Source organism: Mytilus trossulus, chromosome 2 (assembly GCF_036588685.1).
Source record: "Mytilus trossulus isolate FHL-02 chromosome 2, PNRI_Mtr1.1.1.hap1, whole genome shotgun sequence".
NCBI lineage: Eukaryota > Metazoa > Mollusca > Bivalvia > Mytilida > Mytilidae > Mytilus > Mytilus trossulus.
This window is the reverse complement of record NC_086374.1, coordinates 828,308-840,880: the sequence shown is the minus strand read 5'-3', so window position 1 is coordinate 840,880 and position 12,573 is coordinate 828,308. Positions and strand designations below refer to the sequence as shown.

Genomic DNA, 12,573 nt, shown 5'->3' with positions numbered 1-12,573 from the left:
TTAATAATAGAATAAAAATAAAGAAATTATTGTTGCAAACTCCATTAGAAATTTGAATTGTGATTAGTTTTAGAATAAATGATAGGGGGATGTGAAAAAAAAATTTGGGGGGGGGGGGGGGAGGGGGGGATGGAATTCAATTTTTCTCATTTGAAATTTCATAAATAAAAAGAAATTTCTTCAACCATTTTTTTGAGAGGATTAATATTCAACAGTATAGTGAATTGCTCAAAGGCAAAACCAAAATTTTATGTTCATTAGACCACATTCATTCTGTGTCAGAAACCTATGCTGTGTCAACTATTTAATCACAATCCAAATTTAGAGCTGTATCCAGCTTGAATGTTGTGTCCATACTTGCACCAACCGTTCAGGGTTCAACCTCTGCGGTCGTATAAAGCTACGCCCTGCGGAGCATCTGGTTGTTGGATAATCTGTTGCTTTATCGTTTGTAGTCCACATAATTATATATTTGTCTTTTTATAACATCATTATCATAAAAAATCTGAAGACGTCGAGATTGCATGTAATTTACGTAAGCACGTCAATGTTTTTATATCCTGTTGTGTTTGTCGTTGATGGAATATGTTCTTTTTTGTTTTGCAATTTGTATTTTGTGTCGACTGTTATATCATTTGTTTGTGCGTTTCTCTGTATTGAATGTTCTTGCGTGTGTTTGTGCTGTATTTATGTCACGTAGTTTTGTCATTTCCACAATATTTTTTAACATGGTCAAAAAGAATGAGGTTTGGCTACCCATGAAATCAGGTTCAACCCACCATCAATTTCTATAAATGAACAAAATGGTGGGTTAAAATTTGTTCACCGCTAGGCAACCATCGCGATTTTATGGCAATGTTAAATATAACACCAAAACAATAACACTGCATGACCTTACTTTTGTTAAATTTATCCCGTCAAGGTACAAAAAGATTTGGCACGGGACTCAAAGCTAACAATACTCAATCAATCAATCGTTTTTCATTCATGCATACTGGTAAAAGAGAATCGTATAACGTATATATTGATTACAACTCAATATTGCACATGACTTTTTATTCGAGTGTCATACAAATAAGAAGTTTAGATAGCTATGAAACTAGGTATATTGAACCATTTTCCACGTCGTATGTAAATTCCTTCACAAAGTTAGGAATATGACAGTTGTTATCCATTCGTCTGCTGTGTTTGAGCTTTTGATTTCATCATTCATTATTAAATTTTGTACAAATGTAAAAAGAATAATGGACTTACTTCACCGCGGTTTGATTTTAACTAAAAAGTATCCCTGTTTTCTAAAAATTGATACAGTTTGTTTAATGAAGTATCAAAAAAAAAAGGAAAGAATTGTGTATAACATGCTATTTTCGCTCCAACAGAAGGTGAGTGTAGGATTGTTTTAGACAGTATTTAAAACTTAACACATTTTAACGTTCAAAGACGTAAAGAAGAAAAAACCTCATACTCAGGTAGACATATATCTTACTAGAAAATAAAAAAAATAAAATTTTAAGAGTATAAAAGAACACCAGAGAACGAAGTAAGGCGTAATCCTGTTGATCCTTCAACATGATCACTGGCACCACCTTCGGTGAATACAACATCCCCAGCTTTAAGACGAATGATAACTGTATTTCCGCCTTGAAGATCTTGTGTGTTATGAAACGAGTCTACTACCGAATCTATGACGTTCACACTATTAACCATTAGATAGATATAAGCGCCTCTAGGTGCACTGTCGCCTCTCTGTCCAATGCTGAAAGACAGTAAATACATTCCACTTTCTGGACACGTAAAAGAACCTGTATGTACATTGTATCCATTCCCTTCATTTGTTATAATCTACAACAATAATGAAAATCTCAGAAGTTAAGGGATGATTTGGCGCCCACAACCACATTTTAAATCCTTTAAAATTTACAAAGGTAATGTACGCATACAGGGTTAAAAAATCAAAAGTATGTAAGAATAAATTACAGAAATAGACCGAGATTCAAACTAGTTCAAAAGTTATACATAGAATTTATGAGAATCCAAAACTTTTAAAAGGAACAATTTAACAGGACACAAAAACATCTACTATCTACGAACACATGGATTGATTTGAGTGTCTGACGTCAGAAAAATTATGTACGTCACATAAATTTGTCGTTCAATGTGCATACAAACAATTTTAAAATTTACATAGGCAATGTACGCATACAGGGTTAAAAAATCAAAAGTATGTAAGAATAAATTACAGAAATAGACCGAGATTCAAACTAGTCCAAAAGTTATACATAGAATTTATGAGAATCCAAAAATTGTTAATTCCACTACGCCATCGAATGATTTTGACGTTTGTGGTTCAACGTATATAGTAATTCATAATAGAAATATTATGTCCAATGCTGAAAGACAGTAAATACATTCCACTTTCTGGACACGTAAAAGAACCTGTATGTACATTGTATCCATTACCTTCATTTGTTATAATCTACAACAATAATGAAAATCTCAGAAGTTAAGCGCCTACCCCATGCCAAGAGCCTGTAATTCAATTACCGATGGCTTTTGTTGTATACCATATTTGTTATAAGAAACTATGTGTGGATATGGCAAATAATTCAAAGGACAACATTTGTATTTCAACAAACAAAGTAGCTGAAAGCGAATACAGGTGTTGCGTATTTAGTATTTTGTGTGACACAATTATATTGCAGTTTATTTTTATGACCTCTTTTGAATTTCATGTTTTGAACCCTAAAAAGAATATTCGGAAACGAAAGTTGTATTTAGCTATCGATGAAAATGTCAAATATTTTTTGATACCGAAGGCTAAGTAAAACATATGACATTAATGTGACCAATAAATCAACAGTCACCAAAAGCTCTTCATAGAAAGCTTAAAGTGTACAATATATAAAACCTGACAACTAAAGTATCGCTAGAAACAAATTAGTGCACCCTTTCTTGTTTTATGCATGATTTAAATTTACTTAGGAAACGTACTGTGTGAAGTAAATATATGGAAAGGAATTCAGAAATGTGTAACCGATAACTTGAACATGTACCTGTGACACTGATGTTAAGTCACGAAGGAGTTCGCAAAACATTAGAATAATTGATTTTCGAACTTTGCGACGGAAATTCCTTAGTTTAATAGCTATGTTCAAAATTATAATTTATAATTGATAATTCATCAAACAAAACTCGAGGCACCGTAAATAGTATCAAAAATGAAATAAATTTATCTGCTGGAGATGTTGAGATGTCTATACATTCAAAAGATTACATGTATGTCGTCATCAACATCCAATTATCAGTTTCTCGTTTGGGACAACACCAACTATAGTTTTTGGTTTTATATTTGAATAAATAGCAAACGATAGTTATTTATCACTGGAAATGATGTTTATTATCGTAAGTTATTCAATATTTGTAGCCCTTAATGAGAAATGTTAATTCACCTCTAAGTTAATTAAGTACGTTTTGTATCTATTAATAAGTTCAAAACATTAGATTTCAAATTCGTCTCACACAAATTACAAACGATTGCCACCCTTTACATTTCAGAAAAAAATATGTAGATAAGCACAAGACATCGGTTTCCTTGGTTAAAATACATACCCTGTTATATTTCAAAATTTGATGTGCGCCAAAATCGATGTTGTGGTCAAGATAAGCACTGAATGCGATACCGCCAGAACCAGCTAATCAAAATGTAAAGTTATGGATAAACATATAAAGTGATGTTGATCAAGGTTACTGTTGAAATAATTATAATCAGATAGTTTTTGTTGTAATTGTTATGATTATTATGTCATTTTTTAGAACTACAAGAAAAAATCATAGAATATTTACATTTTTTTTTAGCAAAACGTAAATTAAGTAAGTTTTATTTAAAATGATGGCTAATGCAGATTTAAATATCTTTTAAATGAAGAAGTCAATCATACTAATTATAATATCACTCTGAATCAAAGAAACAAAATCAATTGGAGCTTCTTAAATGTGAGCTATACATTTTGTATAAGGAAAACTTCCAGCAGTGCTTGTATATGGATTTCGAGTCTCACAGTGGATGAGATTTCCTCGGTTTGTTTTTCTTATCAACTTTTCATCAGGTGTGAATGATTTCTAGCTAAAGACTATCAAAATATTTATTTTTCATTACAAACTGTTTTTTTAAATAAAAAAATAAATATGGTTATATTAATTATATTAATTATTAAATTAAAATCCCTTTGTTAAACACTCCTCAATTGCTTATTTATTGTTGAAATGAACGCCAAAAGAATAGCAATCAAACAACAAAAAATGACTATAAATGGGCATCCAGAGGTTTCTATTGAAACGTTAACAATGGTAATGCGATATATCTCGGAGTTAAAGGGGGAGGGGTTATATTGACTATGAATTGAGTGGTAGGTATGAGCCGCGTGAAAAGGTCTCGTTCTCCAAGCTTCTTGATAAATAATAGAGTCGCTAAATTAAAAGACCTATAAGGTGTCATGAGTGGTGGGGATGACCCGAGTGAGAAAAGTCTCTTTCTTCAAGCTTTTGTATTGATATGTAATAGGGTCGCAAAATTAAGAAGGCATATAAGGTTTCAAACAGAAACAACTGAATCAGATGTCGATTTTTTTCTCAGATCCGATTGAATGCATCCGATATTTGATAAATATATTAACCTCTCTATAAAATAGGGTAAATATGTTTTATATAGGTAAAATGTTTGTATAAGAAAATATTACAGGGTTCATATTTGTTTTATTCCAATATATAGGACGGTTGGTACACTCGTCCTCTAAGCTGCTCATCCCTACACTAAAAGTGTTAGATATGCCCTCCCCTTTCCAAAGTAATGGCATATTTAAACTAGTCATAGTTTCATTATTTGCATTAAAGTAGAACAAGAGGCTAACATCTTACCTTGAAGAAGTCTCTTGTATAGTTTATACCCCACAATGCTAGTGTCATTTACAGACTGGTTTCTTTTATTGACTGAATCCTTAACAGGTACATCTCTTCCAGCCAGCTCTATCTCATCTTTGGGTATGTTTTTAGAAATGTGTCCATGCTGTATTAACTGTGAAGTCTTCAAATTTAAGTAAATGTCAGTCTCAGCTTTTATGTTGATTATCTCGTTGTCATAAACCTTGAGTAAGTTTTGCATTTTCTTCAATTTACCAATTCCAATAGCTTGGTCTTCGATAACTTTCCACAATTCCACAAGTTCAGTTTTATAATTGGATTTAACAATGATCAATTTCCGCAATTCCTCAATTTCAGCTTTTTGATCGGTTTGATCCTTGATCAATTTCCGCAATTCCCCAATTACAGCTATCTGATCAGCTTGATCTTTGATCAATTTCCGTAATTCCTCAATTTCAGCTTTCTGATCAGCCTGATCTTTGATCAATTTCCGAAAATCCTCAATTTCAGCTTTCTGATCAGCTTGATCCTTGATCAATTTCCGAAAATCCTCAATTTCAGCTTTCTGATCAGCTTGATCTTTGATCAATTTCCGAAAATCCTCAATAACAGCTATCTGATCAGCTTGATAGTGTTTCCTTGTTCATTACCCCCCTTTACCACCCTCGACTATATGCAGATAGGATAGGCAGATTCTACTCCACATGTGGCACCCGTCGTGTTGCTTATGTTATTACAAATCCGGTAAATAGTCTAATTCGGTTTAATTCGAATTAATAATATACCTGTGTAGTAACCAAAACGAATTGATTTATAAAGAATTAAATGTATACTCTCACATAATTTTATTTTCAGGAATAAAGCATGAAACCGGAGAATGAGGTGAGACGTAGACCTGCCGATCCTTCTACATGGCCACCACTGTCCTCGTGTTGAGTGATAACTACATCTCCAGCTTTCAGACGAATGATAACTGTATTTCCACCCTGAAGATCCTGTGTGTAATGAAGTGAGACGTAAACCTGCCGCTCCTTCTACATGGCCACCACTGTCCTCGTGTTGAGTGATTACTACATCTCCAGCTTTCAGACGAATGATAACTGTATTTCCGCCCTGAAGATCCTGTGTGTAATGAAGTAAGGCGTAGACCTGCCGCTCCTTCCACATGGCCACCACTGTCCTCGTGTTGAGTGATTACAACATCTCCAGCTTTCAGACGAATGATAACTGTATTTCCACCCTGAAGATCCTGTGTGTAATGAGGTGAGACGTAGACCTGCCGCTCCTTCCACATGGCCACCACTGTCCTCGTGTTGAGTGATAACTACATCTCCAGTTTTCAGACGAATGATAACTGTATTTCCACCCTGAAGATCCTGTGTGTAATGAGGTGAGACGTAGACCTGCCGCTCCTTCCACATGGCCACCACTGTCCTCGTGTTGAGTGATTACTACATATCCAGCTTTCAGACGAATGATAACTGAATTTCCACCCTGAAGATCCTGTGTGTAATGAGGCGCATCAACCACTGCATCTATAATGTTCACATTGTTTACCTTCAGGTAAATATATGCCCCTTGAGGTGATAAGCCGCCTCTTTCTCCTATATAAAACGACAGCAAATACATTCCGCTCTCCGGACAAATAAAAGCCCCAGTGTTTAAGTTGTATCCACCACCTTCATTGGTAATAATCTTTAAAAGTAATTATACATGTCATATCATAAACTAATGGTGATAAACTATAACAGTAATCACACATGTCATATCAGAACTAGATGGTAGAATGTAACCACTTCTAATAAGTCCCTCAAATTTGAAAGTCAAATAGCTATAATCTATCAATTGTTCAATACTGCTGAAGGCAACTTAGGTATATTCCCGATTTAAATGAACATTTCTTTGTAAATAACAGAAAATATGTAATGAGTCAAAAACTATTTGCTAAAAAGGAACAAGACTCTTCATAAATTGGTGGGTCCCGAACGGTCTTCAGTATTGGCAATTTTGTGACCGCCATGGGACATAAAAAAAACCAGCCAAAATCTATCATTTCAGGATCATTTAAGTGACATTTTTTAATTGCTTTCAGTAATCTGTCTTATATCTATATTTTGCAGTTTTATAGTGTTTATTTTTGTTTTGGTTGCTCATTAACGTATATATTTACACACCTTTTTTGTTGTTGACAATTTTGTATATAATACGTGTAGTTGAGGAGGTCTATATTTGCGTATTGTTTAACTCTTTCATACTAACCTTATTATATTTCAAAACTTCAGGCGCACCAAGATCCAAGTCATGGTCAAGATAAACACTGAATGCTATACCAGCACCTAAAACAAATGATTAGAATAAATAATTCGGTATAACTAGCTGAGGAAGTTGATGTGTCAACATATTGTTACAAATACTTATCCAAGGCGATGCCAATCAGATGGAGATTGAAAAATGTATTATGCAGATGATAATCATAGTCCATTGTTTCATGCATCAACATTAAAGTTCTAAAAAATAATGACTTCTCTTTAATGCCACTAAATTGAAGTTTCTAAACATATCTAATTCTCTTTAATGCCACAAAATTGAAGTGTCTGAAAAAAATTACTTCTCTTTAATGCCACTACATTAAAGTTTCTTTAAAAAATATTGACTTCTTTTAAATGCCACTAAATGGAAGTTTCATTAAAATATTGATTTTTCTTTTTAAAGCCACTAAACTGAAGTGTCTTTAAAATATTGACTTCTCTTAATGCCACTAATTTGAAGTTTCTTAAAAATATTGACTTATTTGTAATGCCATTAAATTTAAGTTTCTTAAAAGTATTGACTTTTTTTAGCTTTAATGCCACTAAACTGAAGTTTTCAAAAAAATATTAACTTCTATTTGATGTCAGAAAACAAATGTATCGCTTATGTGACCATTCATACGACTTTCGTGAATAAAAAATAAAAAATAAAAAAGACTTCTATTTGATGCGACTAAATTGAAGTAGCTAAAACAATATTGACTTCTCTTCGTAAGCACGGTTTTTCTGATGGTGAACAAAGACATGTCTTTACAAAACTATATATTCTTGTTTCTTTTAGTCATAAGCTGCCATCGTTTCTACGTTTAGAAATATCACTGGCTTTATCATATGTTGGTTTGTGCGTTTTATTGATGAAGGTTATTTTAAGTACATTGGACTCAAAATTTAAAAAAAAACTTCACCCTCATGAGGGAGAAAAATCAAAGAAATTGAGAGTTTGATATACCACAGACATATTTAAACTTATATGTCAATGACAAACGGATTCTGGTGGTACCATTAACAGCATGAATTGATAAAATATACATTTTTAATTATGTGAATGCTTGATATTTTTTTCACTCCATATATATCAATATTAGACTGACATAATATCCAGTCGTTCTGCGAATAACTAGTATTTTCTCTATTTTAATTAAAATGATCATGATATTGTCTGTTAGTTTCGGTTAAATCTCTCGAGTTTCGGTTTAAACCATCGGAATCTTTTATACTATTATGGATACACCGTCTTCAATTATCTTTGTATTAAATAACTTTTATTTTCAATTTAAAAAATTAAAGAAACATACCTTGAAGTTGTCTACTGTAGATATTATTCCTCACAGCATGGGGAATATTCGTAGATTGGTTGTTAACAACTTTGATTTGTGTCCTATCGTTGTTTGTTATTTTTAAGGTTTTATCATATTCATGATGGGACTCATTGTGATTTATGTTGATTGTACCACTACCACTACCATGAAATAGGTTTTTGACTTTTGCCATTTCGTTGGTTTGATCCTTGATTGTTTTTTGTTGACTTATCAGCTCATGTTCATAAAATCTTTAATGAAAAAAATATAATATCCAGTAATTCAAAAACTATTTAATTATTCTAAGTAATAAACAATGTTGGAAATGAACTTATCATAGATACCAGTATTGAAATTTGTTATTTGAAACTTATATTCTATACTATTTTAAAATATGCCACTGTAATATTTATTCCAGTAGAAGTAATATTCCATTTTTTTCATTTAAAACTTATGTTATGAAGGAACTTGAATTTCGTGACAACCTAGGTGGTTACTGCATGGTGCTTAATTTCAAATTTTCTTTAGTTAAATATTTATACCTTTTTGGCCTTGTGTACGTACGGTCGTTATTAATATCGGGGAAGAATAAATACTGCAAGAATTTTATATCTTAAAGATAATACATATTTCTACAAAAGCCATTGATCGATTATCTTAAACATTAGGGTTCTGAAGATGTTGTTTATACAAAATGTATATAATCTCATCATAGATACTAGGATTGAAATTTTAAACTTGCACCGGGCTCGCGTTTCGTATACAAAAGACTCGTCAGTGACGCTAAAAAAAATATTTGTTAAAGGACAAATAAAGTACGAAGTTGAAGAGCATTTATGGCCAAATAATTATCAAAGGTACCAGGATTAAAATTTAATACGCCAGACTCGCGTTTCGTCTATACAAGACTCATCAGTGACGCCCAGATCTTAAAAGTTAAAAAGCAAAACAAGTACAAGATTGTAGAGCATTGCGGACACAAAACTCCAAAAAGATAGTGCCAAATAAATACAGCTATGGTATCTATTCTTGGGATAAGAAAATCCAAACATTCTTCAAAGTTTTGCCAAATACAGCTTATGTAATCTATTTCTAAGGTATTTGAAACAAATTTTGTCAACATTTAATTTATGATTCTGACCATATCAATAATAATTCAGGTTAATACCGAATTGTTATCCGTTTATAAATAAAGAAATTATTAACAAACTTAGAATCTAATTTCGCAAACAATGTTGGCATACATGTAATTGGTTGTTTCAAAATATTGAATAAATACCTTTGTCTTTTCTGAATATCTGTGATCAGTTGTCTTAATTCAGAAATCACACCATTTTCATCGATATTACCAGCTTCTATTGTCACAATAGAAAATAAATAGCATAGGGCAATAACAAAAACAACCCATGTTACTTGAGAATTGACCGATATTTTTCTGTATGTCTTATCTCAATTAGAGAATTCTTCAATAGAGTTCAACAAATAGTAACATCTACGATGATCTGAAAGATTTTAATCAATGATCGAATTCTTAACAGATCAATTAACATTTGTTTTTCACACTGAGTTTAAAACTCCATCAGAAAAAATCAAACTGAAATAAAAAAAAAATAATCTTTTTTTGTTCCTTGCGACCATCAAACTTGTTACATTTCTATTTTCTTAAACTGATACAACTCAATGTAAATGATCCGCAAAAGTGTGAGAATCTTAAAAAAGAGCATTTAGGTGTTTTTCCTTGTTTTTCCTCCTGAAGATAAAATCGGGTTTAAAATGATTTTAGATATATTTAAACGCGTGTGAGATAGCCTGCAACTGAATTATATAACACATATCATATAACTTTAAACATCCTTGATGAATTGATCTAGGTCCCGTGATTGACTTAGCTATATTGTAGCATCCAACAAAGACTAATATTTTATGCAATGTCAAAGGATTTAGATTCTATGATTAAACCAACTTTCAAAACACTCTTCGTTCATTCAATGTTGATACTACAAGTAGTTAGAAATTATGGGTTAATTGTATGGGAGCTTTGTTTAAGATAATAGTTATAAAGTGTCACGATATTCCTTGTGAAAAATATAAACACAATAAACTAGACCCAAGTAAAACATGATAAGAAATCTCCACCACAATACAAAATGAAAATATATATGACGATGAGTATCTATGTAATGTGAACAATTAGATATGATACTAATCATGAATGTGCCGAAAGAAGAAATTAGTATATATTGAGAACAAATGTCTTTGAGATGGAGACGTATTTATAAAAGTTGGTTTGTGTATATGCCATTTGACAGCAACCAAACAACAATAATACAAGAAAACAGCCGAAATGGTAAATTTAACGTTTGTAAAACCCGTTGTCTGTGATTATTCAAAGTTAATTGTTAATGGTTAAATTTTATATTTTTTAGTGTTAGTCTAGATTGTTTTTCAGATCTGTTATAATTTATGACGATATACAAATTGCATAACCATGCTTGTAAATGTTTTACAGCTTAATAGACAACACGGTGGTGCTGAAATATTGTATCACATATCCGACAATTTTATATCACGTACAAGGGGAAATATTTTTGAACAACTGAGTTTAACTGCATGCATGAATTAGCGGCAAAAGTAAATAAAGGAAACAGTAGTAAACCGTTGTTCAAAACTAATAATTCCAAGAACTGATGTGTAAAAACATACCAAGTAATGTAAACATTAAATGTTAGGAAATTTTTCTATGCATAGCAATTACATTAAGGTCAAGTTACAGTAAATGGGCTATGTCTTAGATTTCAGTAAAATTTGGCATACAACTCTGGCTCGATGAACTTCAACTGAAAATCGAAATAATAATGCATTTATCTCAATTATCATTTGAAATATTACTGATTGAATTCTTACAAAATGGGTGAACATTTGTATAGAAAGCACATAAAATCGGCGAAAACCCTTCTAAAATTTGTCTTAAAATCGCCAAACCCCTTATTTTACTCCATAGATTTTTCTTAAAAAACTATATGTTGTTGATACATAAATTTCCATTATAATGATGCAAAATAAAGATAGGGTCACCGACTTCGTTTTTACGGTATACATCATTCAAAGTTGTGTTCTTTGTGAAAAACTCCAACAAAATGTCGAAATAATCGTAACGTTATCGCGTTACATGCCGTAAAACGTTGTTTTTTGACGTTTTTCACTACCAACAAGGTAACAAATTGATTATTAGACAAAAAACGAAGTTGGTGACCCTATGATTATTTTATATCATTAAAACAGAAATATATGTGTCAACAATATATAGTTTTTTTTAAGAAAAATCTATGAGTAGAATTAGAGATTTGGCGATTTTAAGACAAATTTAAGAAGGTTTTTTGCCGATTTTATGTGCTTTCTATACAAATATTCACTCATATTAAAAGAAATCAATCTACAATTTTTCGAATAATAAAAGAGATAAATGTATTATTTTTTCGATTTACAGTTGTAGTTCAACGAGCCAAGGTTGTATGCAATTTTTTAGCAAAATCTGCGACATAGCCCATTTACTGTTCCTTGACCTTAAATGACACTTTAATTAATCTTTTGTAAAACCAAATTACAAAATAGTATGTAAACCGACAGAAATTTAAACCAATGGCTTGTATAGACGTGTTTATGTTCAAATGTCTAGTAAACAATTCAAGCTTTTGAAGAATAAATTAATTAGAAAGAACCAGATCAAAGAAAAACAAAAGTTTATATTAAAGCTTTAAGATGTCTCATTATGACATTTATCTTGTATACCAGTTAATCCTTTAAACGTTTATATGTTTAATGTTGTGTGCATGACTCGATATGTATGTTTTGTTTTATTTGTTGTTATGTCGGTTTTAAAAGCTCTTCAGAGCATATGTTTGTGATTGCTTGCTTATACCGACTCTAAATAAAGCTTTATTATGTCTTATGTTCTGATTTAATAAATATTTTATAGCATAACTCTCAGTAATGTTATGGTTAATTGAATGTTGAAATCATTCTCTTTTTGACATATTTACCTATTATGT

The 12,573-nt window shown here is 31.6% G+C and overlaps 2 protein-coding genes across 2 annotated transcripts; both read right to left on the bottom strand.

The window, feature by feature from the left end:
• Positions 1–1,493: 1,493 nt before the first annotated feature.
• On the bottom strand, positions 1,494–6,084 carry LOC134708644 (uncharacterized). The gene is made up of 4 exons (XM_063569291.1): positions 5,865–6,084; positions 4,915–5,529; positions 3,610–3,692; positions 1,494–1,842 (listed from the first exon to the last, which is right to left on the bottom strand). The coding sequence occupies exons 1-4, from the start codon at positions 6,082–6,084 to the stop codon at positions 1,510–1,512; spliced, it is 1,251 nt and encodes a 416-aa protein (XP_063425361.1). The 3' UTR covers positions 1,494–1,509.
• On the bottom strand, positions 5,820–9,945 carry LOC134704842 (uncharacterized). The gene is made up of 4 exons (XM_063563624.1): positions 9,804–9,945; positions 8,522–8,775; positions 7,177–7,253; positions 5,820–6,612 (listed from the first exon to the last, which is right to left on the bottom strand). The coding sequence occupies exons 2-4, from the start codon at positions 8,715–8,717 to the stop codon at positions 6,130–6,132; spliced, it is 756 nt and encodes a 251-aa protein (XP_063419694.1). The 5' UTR covers positions 8,718–8,775; positions 9,804–9,945; the 3' UTR covers positions 5,820–6,129.
• Between the last annotated feature and the right edge of the window lie 2,628 nt (positions 9,946–12,573).